At 37.6% G+C, this 14412-nt stretch overlaps 1 protein-coding gene across 3 annotated transcripts in view; it reads right to left on the bottom strand.

Moving 5' to 3' along the window:
- RAD54L2 (RAD54 like 2) overlaps window positions 1–14412 on the bottom strand; it is a 77716-nt gene that overhangs the window by 37857 nt on the left and 25447 nt on the right. The window contains exon 1 of one of the 3 annotated variants that reach the window (XM_060765812.2): window positions 8841–9512. The exons of the other annotated variants lie outside the window; for them this stretch is intronic. Coding sequence (XP_060621795.2) covers window positions 8841–8874 — 34 coding nt within the window. The 5' untranslated portion in view covers window positions 8875–9512. Of the gene's footprint in view, window positions 1–8840; window positions 9513–14412 lie in introns of those variants that run through there. 3 annotated transcript variants of the gene reach the window in all.

The raw sequence follows: 14412 nt of genomic DNA on the forward strand, positions 1-14412 counted from the left end.
ACAACAATTACAATAAAGAAAACCAAAACACAAACGAAAACGCAAACAATAAATAAGATCATAATTACATAAAACATATGGATACATAACAGTAAAAAAATTACAGTAGACACCTTAAAATTACAATAAATCACCTTACCTAAGAAAACCCTCTGAAATTCATGAGGTTGCCATAAACCTACAGTCACCTTGGGCACATACAGTGGGAATTAGTATCCGTTGCACTTGGTTCCAGAACCCTTTCTCCCATGGGTACCCAATCTATGAATGCTCAAATACCATTATATGAAATGGTGTAGGAATAATAGTGTCATTTATATAAAAGCAAGCTTTGCTTTTGGTGAATTATTTGTTCTTGATTATTTTCAAGATGAGGATGGAGAAACCCACGGATACAGAATGCATGGATATGGACAGCCAACTAACTGTATAAACACACGTATATGAGAAATCCTTCTAATGTAAAGTAAAGGTAAATGTAGTCCCCAGACATTAAGTCCAGTCATGTCTGACTCTGGGGTGTGGTGCTCATCTCCATTTCTAAGCCTAAGAGCCAGCCTTGTCCGTAGACACCTCCAAGGTCATGTGGCCAGCATGACTGCATGGAGCCCTTCTAATGTACTTCCATGCAAACAGCAAATCTAGTTGCCAAAAGAATGCCATTTAATTTAAGAGGTGTGCTGAAAATTACGCCGGGGTTCTCAAACTTTTTTAGTCACAGATCACTGTTTGAAGGAAAAGTTTATATATATATATAGAGAGAGAGAGAGAGAGAGAGAGATTGTGGGTGTGTGTATGTGTGTGTATATATTTATATATATATCTCAGGCATAGACAAACCTTTGGACACAGGGGCCGTGTTGCATTTTAAAATTTGACAGATGGGCCGGGACAGTGGCAGATGGGTGGAGAGTGTTTGTGTGAACTTACTAAAAAAGATGTTAACAAATTCCTTTGCACACAATGCACATGTCTCATTTGTAGTACAAAAAAGGAAGAAAGAAAAAACAATACAAAATGAAGAACAATTTTAGTGAACATAAACTTAACAGTATTTTAGTGGAAGATCCCAGGGGTCATCCAGTTCAACCCTATTCTGCCATGCAGGGAAGGCATAATCAAAACACCCCTAACAGATGACCATCAAGCATTTGTAATAATAATAATAATAATAATAATAATAAGGGTCTAGGTGGCATGGGGAGGTAAAGAAAAGGGTGTGGGCGGTGTGGGGTGAATTGAAAAGGATCTGGGTATCATGGGCGGGAAGGGGTCTGGACGGTGTGGGATGCAGAAAATACGGTCTTGGCGGCATGGTGTGAAGGGAAAGGGTTTGGGGCAGCAAGCCGCCTTTCCAGGGCTAAACCCTCTCTGCACCACTGAAACTCTGTGTCTCCACAAATATCCATGTTGCCTGTAGCCTCCCTACCCTGCACCTTTAAATGCCTCATTGCCTTCCCAAGGGCACACACCTGCTTGCCTGTCTCACTCTATTTCTGCCTGCCTGCTGCCCTTCCTTCCTTCCTTCCTTCCTTCCTTCCTTCCTTCCATCCATCCATCCATCCAGCCGTCTGGTGCCTGCCTTTCTTACTCTGTTTCTTTCTTTATGCCTCCTCTGAATGGCGAGGGAGCGCTTTTGGCATCAGGGGATTCAGGTCAGGTGAGCTTGGAGGGGGGAAGGAGAGAAATGGGAAGCCCCTCAATTTACTTCGCAGAGCCCTCAGGGCTCCATGGAGCACAGTTTGAGAACCACTGCTCTACACAATTTATCAAGTGGGTTGGGTCTGCTAGAGGCAAATGTATTTCCTATAGATACACAAGCATGAAAAACCTTCCTAGAGAAGTTAAAGGACAAATGGCAGAAAAATAACTAGGAAACCTGGGATCACTATGTCCTTACTTTTCAAAAGAACAAGAAAGAAAAGCCAATCCAGTATTAGCAAAACATGTGGGCCAGCAGGGAGGGGAGGGGAGGGGGTACATGTCAGGATGCTGTAAGTTTCTATCTGGCTCAACAAAGTAATTCACCTCCCACTTAGGATGGGAAAGGAGACAGACTCTTTGCCAGACACCAGAGTGCCAAGTCTTTGAAAAACCTCTGCAGCTTTTATCAGGCCAGCTAATTAAAGAGCCGTCTCAATCCTTCAGGCAACTCAGGAACTTGGGGCCCCTCCCACTCTGGAAAAGCTGAACAAAGAACTAATTATATAATGATTACATAAGATGACACACCTACCAAGCCCAAACACTCCGGAAGAGTTATTCTTGCTGAATTCTCACCAAACTAATAAGACCAGTGGACATCTCAAATGTATTCCTTCTCTGTACATGAAATAGAACCTAAACCCAACATCTGCCACAGAAAAGAGTATCAGCATCCACAGAACAAGTAAGCTGCTTCTGCATATATCTATCTTCTCGGTGTCACTTCTTTTCCCTTTCCCCAAAGAGTCTTTCCTCATGTTCGCTTTCATTCTGTTCAGACTTACATCATTTCCTACCAATGTTTGCAATACTTAATCAAGAAATCACCCCTTGTCAAAGTTATTTTCACATCTCACATCTACACACAGCTTATATATAGAAGCCAGGGTAGCTGAACATCCTTTTTTATGTCTTAGCTGGTAATTGCCCTACTGGGAACAAACGACCAAAGCATATTGAGTGAGGTAACACCTCAACTTACAATTGTGCCAAAAAAACTCCAATTCACAGACAAATTCACCTAATATCTTTTTTCATGCTGCAATGGGGACATCTGAGTACATGGCATAACTAAAGATTAAACCACTTCATTTGCCAGTAGGCTGTTAGGAATTGTGGGAGTTGAAGTTCAAAACACTTGGAGGGCCGAAGTTTGCCCATGCCTGTATTAGCACATGCTATTTTGACAGCTTGTTTTTTGTTAAGATAAGGAAGAACAACCTAATTTTGCTTAAATTGCAAACACACCTCTAAAGATGCAAACTCAAACACCCCACAACATCACACTTCGGAAATCAAGTCATAATCACAGGCAATGAAATTAACCAGCAGAGGCCCATAAGCCACAAAACAGAGAATGTTACAGAGGTGCTGTTTCAGGAACATAACCTGACTTTTACTCTTTCTGGACAGTGCAAATTTGGCCATAGCTCATCTCTGGCTGTGGCTCTCAGTCACAGCTTCTCTAAAAATAAGAAACAGAAAACTTTTGTCCACATGTAGAATAGTCCACATTTTCTCTTCATATTGGGTTTTTATAGCACTCCATCACCCTATCCTACAAAAAAGGTGCATATTTACCCCATATGTACTGCAGAAAAAGGCCCCTGCAATGTTTAGGACATAGAAGTGATAGAGTGGGTTGCATTCATTCTTTTTCCTACACAGAAGAAGACTTCAACCATGCCTTTGCAACAACCAGCAACAAGCTGATGTGGGGCCATCAGTTTCTATGGGTTTTATCAGAGCACTAATTGCAGCCCTTTACTTTCTCTTACAGATCTTTAATTCAAAAACATAACATAAAAATGCAGTCATTTATAAAGACAATTGTTTTCCTGGTGTGTTGATAAACAACAGTTCTGGTGGACTCTTAAACAAGCAGGACAGGCATGTGACTTTGCCAGACATTAACTCTGTCAGTTCTCTATTGTATCTGTGACTAAATCTAGAAAAGAAGAGAAAAAAGCAAGGATTTTGACGACAACAATAATGTTTGCATTGGTATGTGGAAAATCAAAGTTAGGTTCTTTACTGAACCATGAGATTTAACTGGGTGATCTTGGGCCCATTCCTCACTCTCGGTCTAATTTATAAAAAACAAAAATAAAGTGGTGAGGGAGAGAACAGTCTATACTCCCCTTGAGCCCTTTGCAAGAAAGTGTGGAAAACAAGTAAGCATTGTCATATATGGTCAAAGAATAAGAAGTGAAAAGGAGGTAGGCACAAAAACACAGATACAGACTGCAAAAGAGAAAAGGGGGGGGGGGGAGAAAAGTGAAGGAAAAGAAAAATAAGTAGCCACAGACAGAAAATCTGGAACGTCTAAAGGCTAACTTCAGTGACAGGCAATTTATCTTCGAACTTCAAGATTATGCAAGCGAACCAAGGCACCAAATACTCAAGAGCTCTTATTCTGGCCTCACTGCTGCACACAGTAAAGTGGCCTGAATTACATAAACACTAAAGAGCACTTATGTAAGCTTTTATGAATGTCTGTCCAAATATCAACACACACAATCCAAAAGAAGAAACCAGGTAGCTTATCTTGCTAACTATAAACATGCGTACACAGTAGAAACCTGGACAATAGAGGACAAAATCATCCAAACAGGTTTCAGCTAATAATACTTTTTTTTTAGTTGAGAGGACATTTATATAATCTAATAATGGTTAATACTTAACAAAGGCCAAAAAAATTCTATCAAAGTTCCAACCTGTTTTAATTACTTATCTGAAAGCCTTATGTGATGGAGAAATGGAAAATACCATTGCCCTGTGTACTCCTAAAATGTAGAGCACTACAACCTTTCCGCTATTATTGAACATAAACTTCCCTTGCTCAAAATGTCCCATTATACAAACACTAAACTATGAGATAAATACTGGAAACCTGGAAATACCCACTTTGAATTTTACAGCACTTCATAAAATGATGCTGATACTTTGAATTATTTCATTTCTCTACCAAGTGAGAAGGTCACTGTGACCCACAAAAATTGCCAGTATTTTCTTGGCATGTTGAATAAGCTTCAGATTTTTTTAAAAAAAATGAGAAGCAGAAACTATTTTTTTATTTTAAAAATGCACACTAGATTATGCTATTACTCAGACTAATCTGCCAAAAGGACCTATTTAGGGTTGTTGTTGTTGTTCTCTTATTCTCGCCATATCAAGCAAACATTCTGTGTTTTATTGCCCTTATAAAGAGTGTTTGTTCTAACTTCTTTAAAAAATGCTTCCTTAACTTGAAAAATTCTGGCTCCATTAGACACACTTGCACTTTTTTTTTTGCATGTCTCATGTAATGTCATCTATTATCATTTTCCAGAAATTAGGAAAAGAAGACACAGTTACAAAGGGGGTGGGGGCATGCACTGTGAATTATGCAACAATTACATAAGCTTTCATTTACAGTAAACAGTTGTTACAAGTCATACTATAAGCTTTATATTACAATCTTCATAGTGATGAAAGGTAAATAGAGATCTTATTAAAGTTACCCAAAGCCACCAAAGTAGCTAAAGCAAAACAAAACAACCTTCTGGTAAACACTTGACACTTAAGCATTAAGGGCAAATAACATAGATTCTTTGTAGGTATCAATACTTCTTTTGAGGTGGTTTTAAAATTGCTAAAGCCTACCATTATTATAGTTATGAACCATTCTGGTCTTTGCAATAGCAGTCATTGCAATATTTGAGCTTTGTGGTTAACTAACTACACATGCAGGAGAGTAGCGTTTTCTTTTGTAAGATTAGCCTTCAGGATACTCCATTTTAAGTGGATGTGCAATACCTCTGACCAGTGAATACATTACCAGCCACTATAGATAAGCCTCTATAGATAGGAATATGTATTGAGTTTTTAGGCTGCAGTATTTCAGATGAGAGATTGGAATATTTTGGCAATGAAACAAGCTTCATGCTGGCAGAAAACACCGATCTGCACAGTAGGCCACCCACACATGAATAAGTTACTATGTAGAGCAATTTCTAATCCTTTGCTAGTAGCAACTGTAACCTGCCTTAAACACACATTTGGCAATATCCAGGCATCTCAGAATGTCTTTTTAATTTTTTCAGAAATCCTGAGGTACCTTAGAAGTTAACGAAGTCATTATAATACACATTTCAGTTCAATTTAATATTATTTACAGAAATGTTTAAGCTCTGTAAAAATTAGCATTATATACAGTACTTCCTTTATATCTTCAAAGTGAATGTGCAAATACCAGCTCACATCCACACTATTCTACTCTTCTTTATATGAAGAATAATATTTCCCAGGCTGTAGAATTCCCATTTCTGTTTCAAAGTCAATTGAAATTGCTCTGAAATTAAAGAAGAAAGCTAGTACTTTTGAGGAAGGTAAATAAAGTACCTCAGCTTCATAAAGCCTATGTAGAAAATGAATGAACCCACTCAGATAATATTGAATATTTTCCTAGATGTGTATAAGAAAAAACCCAAAAGTACTAATGTCTACAGCTCTTTCCAAAATGACAAAAGGAAAACTAAACTAAAAATGGCATCAGATAAATTGGTCTTTGTAGAATGCTATTACAACAAAGAAGCACTTAAAACAACAATTCACTATTTCACCACATGGTGGAAGAAGAAAAGTTCACAATGAAGTTAACAAAGAAAAGTTTCAAAGCGCATTGCTCCAGACTGTTGAATGTCTCTTTAAACCTCTTATAGCACCAACAAAACTGTACATAAGCTAATGTGTCCTCCTCAGAACAGTCATCGAAGAAAGAAATTCCTCTTTTAAAATGAAATTAATAGCACTAGGTACTGTATTTCTGCACTTTGTTTTTGAATTAGCTGTTGAAATGATTTCATTGTTTATTATTTAAAACTGTTGTTTGATTGTATTGCATCTGTATTTGAAATAGTTTATTCCAGAGGTTTTATTCAATCAAGTATTAACCGAATATAATGAATAAAATTAAATCTCTGACATCCAACATTTTGATTATATTCAATGAAACTTTCACAGCGAATTTAAACAATCCATGATTGTCATTAAAATAAAGATAAAAGGAATTATTTGCCTGAAATGTCAAGAAGAGCAACTGATAAGAGACAAAGTTATGTAAACAAACACTCTTACCCCCCCCCCCCCAACTGACAACACAGTACAAACTACCTGGTCTAACTGTACAACAGATTCCATGCAATAACACAGTAACTAATTAGTGATCAATGAGGAGCAATCATAGAAGACAAAAGATAGTGTTCAGTGGCAGCCATCCCAGTCGTGGTGGAAGTGTGGAATTTAATGAATTTCAGATAAAGAAAGATCCCTAGTGCAACTTCCCATCCCCTCCACCCATAAACTGCCTCTGGGGGCTGACAGACTGCCTATCGTCTTTTGTACAGCATAGAGGACTAAAGGGACTAAAGGGAGGGAGAGAGCCTGACACCAAGTGCCAGCAGAACCCCAGATTTAACCCACTAAAAGACTACCTCCAACTAAGTTAGTACTAAAAGCGGTATTGCTGTATTGATACCTGGACACATGTGATAACTCATCACTGTCACGTTACGTACAAAATAAAACTAGTTATTTCCCTTCATCATTTTAAGAAATATTTTGGTACTACATCAATGAATAACCAGTTTTATCATTGCGAGCAATCTTGAAATGATATTTTGCATTTATGGACAGTGTGCACCCACAAAAGTTCTCAAATCTCTTTCTAAGTTCGATCTCAGATGTTCAGAATAAATTTAATTTGGCATGCTCCAGTTTTGTTCATTTTAGCCACATTTATTTCATGCGGGTTTAAATCACTAACAATTCATGTTGCTCAATTTAATTTTCAAACTCTGACTTAATAAAACTTAACAGATAATTCTAATTAAGTCCATTTAGAACGTAAAATATAACTTCCTTCAAATTTGTATTTTGTTTTGTATTTGTATTCTTGCATTAGGTTCCTGATATTGTCGGTATGTTCCTTCAGCATGTACTCTCTTTATGCTGTCCATGAAGATAAAGTAGACTAACAAAATTACATATTGAGAGCTGCCATGAGGTTGCTAAAAGAAGGAGAGGGATCCTTATGCTTCTCCTGGTCATTCTCTGTGTCCTATCCCAAAGTTTTCTAAAAGATTGGGGGAGCTTCCAGAAGGTGGCATAGGGAAATGGAAGGATAATTAACAAAACTCTCTCACACACACCATTTTTGAATATCTTTGGATATTGGTCCCTTTCACAGAAAGACCATCCATTTGAAAAGGGGAGACTCTAGATAGAATCCATATACATTACTTTAACCACCTTCGCCTTTGCTTTCTCAGATTTGCTTCACAATTTTTAAAGGATACATATATTAAACATATGGTCCATCTTTCTTCCAGCAGCACTTAAAGTAATCCAAAAGTGATGAAATCCAATAAAATATGCATGTAGTTAAAATATAAAAGTTAGTTGAAACATATTTAAACTATACATGAAAACAACAAAACCAACAAGTCAAATGTCTCTGGAAAATTCTAAGGAACACTTTAGATTTTAAGACTGTCTTCACAGAACACATAGGTTTAAAAAGAACTATTTCATGCTGCTGTGGAAAAGAGCAACCTGACTGATTCTCAGGATGTCAAGTACAAACAAAAGACTGTCTACACATGGACACAAAAGCCTTTCCCATTGCCACAGGATAACTCGGGGTCTAGGAAATACGGGATCATTAAAAAGACAAAACAAAACCCTGAACTGTCTTAGTATGCAGATACCGATTTAGCGGGACATCAGTAAGGAAGAAAACAGGGAAAGTAAAATGCACCATACTGTTGCTCAGAAAGGCAACAAGTGCTATGGGAGTGTATTCAATATTAAATAAAGAACCATGCAAAAGAAATCATGTTCCATATCTCAGTCAAAACATCAAGGCTATTTTCACCAAATTATTGTTTCATGAATAAACAATGAATCATTAATCTTAAGTTCTCAACAAACTCTATATGGCAACAAGAACTTCAGAAACCATCACCATCACATCCCATTTCCTATAACAATTATTCACTCATCAGGACAACAGAAGAGGAACAGAAGGAAAGGAAAGGAATGGGAAGGGAAGGGAAGGGGGGGGGGAGAGAAAGTAAAAGAGATCCTAGTCTTACCTGGAAACTGCTGAGGCTCATCCAAAAGCAGCATTTTTGCCCAGCATAGAAGTCTTCTTTAACAGTTAGTTTGGTTTAACAGTTAGTTTAGTATGGCAAACTACTGGCTAATATAAACTATTCCAACCCTGAAAGAAGTGCCTGAAGTCACAGCGACTCATTTATAACCTCTGCTTGGAATCACATCATAGTAACATGATAATCATAACATCATTACATAATATTCTCTCTGTTAAGAGTTGTAAAGTATTGTGAGAAAGACTACACAATTTCACAGCACTGAGAAATGTGGGTAAGTAGCACTTAGCACCCTGTCCTACAAACCTGCATTAAATACATCCAATGAATGTATATCCTGTAACTTAGCTATGGCTAAGAAGGGTCACTTATGTAATCAATTACATATGCACAGGGTTTATTCCTCCCGGTGTAGAAACAGCGGCACTTCTCTCCTTAGTCAGGTACTCAAAACCATGCCTACAAAAAAGCCAGCCAGTCAGTCACATAAACTATTCTTGCCTCCTCACAGAGAGGTGTGTGTATGCTCAATTAGAGGAAGTCCTAACACCTCTTTTTGTTAAACAAAAAGAAACCACGTTTCTATCTGGGAGGTCTTCTCAGTCTAACTTGGCTGTTGCAACCAAGTTGCATGCCCTTTTCATCTGATACCATTTACTCAGCCCGCGCGATCCATTTGAACTAGTGGCAGAGAGCAGAAATAAAACAAAATCCTTACATAACTATTCAAACCCAACTGGGGCCCACACAGGGGGAATTCCAACAGGCAACAGGAAACAAAGGGCAAACAATCCAGGAACTAACACCAAGGTTGGAGAGATGGAAGAATAAATTTAGCCACCAAAAAAAGTTTCATGCTGCTCAGAAGAGTTTTTCTAACATCATAAGTGTTTCTTAATTCAACACAATTCCACAGGAATGAATATAAGATCAGCAAAGCTAAGAACGCAGCAATCTATACAGTTTAGGAAACAACTGATTTATTGACTTTATCATCAGGTTTTTACTGAGATTACTACACATTGTGGTCAACATTGGGTCATGAACACTAGAAAACTGAGGGTTTTTTAAAAAAGGATGTAAGGGATATAAGCACTGATTCCCTTCACAATCCATTTATTGAAAGCAGTCATAATTCACAACAAAACGTTTACTTTGTTTTCCTAACCCTTTCTCAACTCCGAGCAGGTTGTAATATACTTCGTTTTCCCAATTTATCCTCATTACACTTCTAGTAAACTGGAGAATTTATACTCACAAATCTTACTGAATTCAGATGTCAATGCCTGGGCAATGATGGTAAGCAGAAATTAAAATCTTTATCTTCTGCATACAACTCAAATGCTCTGCCCAACTTCCTGAGTCCATTGCCAAGCTATTATGGCTTTCTTTTGCACCTGAAGCAGTTATGAAACATTAACATGTCCACGCTGTTCCAAACTGCCCTTCCATAAAAATCCTATTTACATTTTACACTGTGCCGTGAATGATAAACTAGAGAGGTATCTCTGCAACCAAAACACATTTTAATTACTACATAATGTGTTGTACCCTCACTAGAAACTCAAAGTTATCCTCTGCTTTCAGTAAGTATATGTGGTACTGATCCAAGATACCTTGATTAGCAACAGAATGCAAAATTCAGAAAAGAAGCCCAATGTGACACTAAAAGTTTTGGAAAAAGAATTTGACACTATTCTATAGTTCAATGTGAATATATCTACAGGCCAATATTAAAATTAGTAACCATACAGAGTTTCAAATTTAACTACCCAAACCGAAGGTTCAGGTACTACAGGCAGTCCCCAAGTTACAAACATCTGACTTACAAATGACTCATAGTTAAGAATGGGGGTGAGACAACAGGAAGTGAAAGAAATCTGCCCCTAGGAAGAGAAATTCACTCCTGAAATAGTTATCATGGGGAAAAGATGTCTTCACTGAATCTTTATCACCAATCCTTGTTTCCATAACGAGACTTTTAAAAAAAATCCAATTATCACAGGAACAGAAAATGAGGTGAAATCTTCTGAACAGGGGCACAGATAGTAAAACAAACACCTCTAGCGTGTTAAACCTTCTCTATGTGATCCAAAACTCTCTCTCTCTCTCTCTCTCTCTCTCTCTCTCTCTCTCTCTCTCTCTGTGTGTGTGTGTGTGTGTGCGTGTGTGTGTGATTGGTTAAAAAATGTACCTGTCCTGACATACATAAATTTCAACTGAAGAACAAACCTACAGAACCTGTCTTGTTCATAACTTGGGAACTTCTTTTGGGGAGAAAAATGTATTAAATGTATGATGAAAAGTCACATTTGATCCTTTATTGTATTTTAAAGCATTTTCCACATCCCCTTTAAAAAAAACCCAAGCATACCACAAATCTTATTCTGCCCAAGCCTTTTCCTACTCAAGACAAAACACTTTCATTTCTTCCTATTGACTTTAGCTAATAAGCACAGTACTTATGCAAGTTAATTAAAACAAGTGTTTTATCATGAAATGCTGTGATGCCTTCTCCCGCCTTGTTAACCTTCGATTTCAGATCTTACTGGCAATTCTTCCAATAATTTTCATTTGGTTAAATATTGACATCCCACCTATCCCAAAAGCTCAAGGTGGCTAATGAAGTACATTTTATAGTTTGTATTGTTAACTCAAGATAACTCAGTACACCATCTAGGTATAAAAAGAACAAAAACCAGGAAAATAAAATCATAATAAACATATCTATTTATCTACACAATTTATCTATCTATACACATAATAAAAGGAATGCTTTCATTTGGGGAGAATTTCATCTTAGATTTGACGTGTTTCCTCCACCACAGGCAGGCATCCCAGGGTTCCTTGTGTGGAATTTGCATGACCCCACCCACTGCCTCTCCCTTAACCCTTTCCGACCCTTTCCTATGGCACACAGCAAACACAGAGGAATTGATCAGCAACTGAACAGACTGGAAGGGTTTGGGGGATTGAGGTCAACTGTCAATAATGTCAAGATGTGGGGATGACTGCTCTTGGCATATGGGAGTTGTAGTTCACCCTTATCCAGAGAGCACTGAACCAAGCTGAAGACAGATCTGAACCAAACTTGGCAGACACACCCAACATGGTCAACTGTGCATAGTTGGATTGGCCCACAATTATGGGAATTGTAGTTCAGCCACTTCGTTATGTATTTTCTAATGGGAGCATTCATAAAAAACGAAATAACATTCTGGCTTTTTCCTAATAAATAGTGTTACTAATTAACTAAATGATATTACCTGACACCCCAAAACAAAACAAAACAAAAATGCCTTTTTCAAACATCACTGGATACCAAAGCTAGTTTTTAATAAAATGTCAGCTGAGTTCATTGAAAACATTAGCAACCAAAGGTCTGCTGAAGGTGATCACATCTTAGTTTTCCTTTGTAGTATAAGGAAACCAATATTTGTGAGGGGCCTTTCTTTTTCTTAAAAGTGTTTTAGCTCAGGAAATGGAAACATTACTATACAATGATAAAATAATTATTATTAAATCTAGCTCCTTATAAACAGTTATGTCATGGGAAGATTGAAAGCAGAGAGAAGAATAAATTAATTTGGTAGGGAAACGCGGTTTCTTAATTTTTGAGAGAGAGGGACAATAATCCAGTTTATCTGATAATGAGCATCAGAAAGGTGAAACAAACAAGAGAGACAAAAATTTCATATGCACAGAAGCACAGTGAATTTCTTTATTAGGATTGCCTTATTAGTTTAAACACACTTGGACATCTAATGTTACATTCCAAAACGTGTATGTTCAAGGACAATTATCAGCAAAGAGCAAGGAATGGGGAAATAACTGGTGTTCTAGGATGCTGCAAAACTGCATAGCATTTTAAAAATCCCATTATACAGGCAACTAAAAAAGCAAGGAGCTAGTAGCATTTTCTTAACAGAACGGTATAGCTACACAACCCTGTAGATATGAGGCAGAAAGAACTTTGGCTTCACTGCTTCCATTTGAAGAAACTAATACAAGTCATTCCTTATTGTTATATAATGTTGTTTGACTGCCAGAAATTCTGTAACTTTCTCAAAAATGAAATTGATGCCAAAAAACACAGAGGGGCAAGTGAGGAGGGGCAACACTGCAAGTCAATCACTGTCTTCCTTAATAGAGATGTGAATTAAAACCTCACAGCGTTGGTTTTTTTTTAATGAAACCTGATCCAAAGTGTTGTCAGTCTGTGAAACCCTGAGGGAGCAGAGCGGGAGGGCCCTGTCCTCTCTTCCCATGCAATGTCCAGGCCACACCTCACTCATACAACAATCTCTTAGGTAATAATAGGTAACCCAGTTCATGGAGCGAAAGTTCTAGAATTAGTGGGAAAGGATCTACTCCACCCCAAATCTTATCTGTAACTCATATTAAACTCCTGTGAATTTGGCTAAGTCTCCAATGACTTCTTCCAACATATCTCTGCCACAATAAACTCTAGATAAACAGAGCGAGAGGAAAGCAAGTCCACAAATGCATCCATATTGCATAGAATTAAAAAAAATATTAACTACAATACAGTATGTTTTTTTCAAAAGACAGACAGGATTTTTTAAAACACCATCATGAGCCTGATACAGAACAGCTAATCCAAAAGGAGCCATGAATCTACAGTGGAATACAGTGCTACTCACATTCAGAATTTCCATAGATACACCATGTATATGCATGTCTCCTTTTTTTTGGTCTTGATCACTGTTTATAACACTTTAACCCAATGGTATAATTCAGTGAAATAATTTTTAATGTACTCACAAGAGATATACCCAACATGTATAACTTTATCCTAGCCACTACGACACTGATGGGATATATTCACATTAGCAAAACCAAGGGAGTGCCCGGTGGTACAATAAGTTAAACCCTTGTGACAGCAGGACTAAAGACCAACAGGTTGGAGGTTCAAATCCCGGAAGAGCATGGATGAGCTCCCTCTGTCAGCTCCAGTTCCCCATGTGGGGACGTGAGAGAAGCCTCCCTCAAGGATGGTAAAACATCAAAACATCCAGGTGTCCCCTGGGCAATGTTCTTGCAGATGGCCAATTCTCACACCAGAAGCGACTTGCAGTTTCTTAAGTCGCTCCTGACACAAAAGAAAAAGAAGCAGCAGCAAAACCAAGGTCATTATGCTCCAAAAGTATATTTTGTACTGTTCCCTCCTGTGTTTTCTCAGAAGGAAAGGATATAACAATAAATACCCTTATCGAGCGTTCTACTAAGAGAGAGATAATCCTTCAGTTTTAAAAGAGCAAACCATCCAATAGTGAGCAATAACAACTCCACTGTATGACACATACAGATAAGTGAAACTGTCATTCATGTTCACATCTAGAACACTGAACTGATTTTTTTTTTAAAAAAAATACTTTGAGACAGAGCCTTTGTTATTTTTTTAAAAATTTCAGGTGATAAATTAATTGTTCATTCTGTTATAATCCACAAAATCCTCACCTAATAATTAAAACTTCTTGTGGTAATCGCAGACCATGTAACATTTGGACCAGCAAAATGCCCTTCTTGAATT

This window comes from Anolis sagrei, chromosome 2 (assembly GCF_037176765.1).
Source record: "Anolis sagrei isolate rAnoSag1 chromosome 2, rAnoSag1.mat, whole genome shotgun sequence".
NCBI classification, from domain to species: Eukaryota; Metazoa; Chordata; class Lepidosauria; order Squamata; family Dactyloidae; genus Anolis; species Anolis sagrei.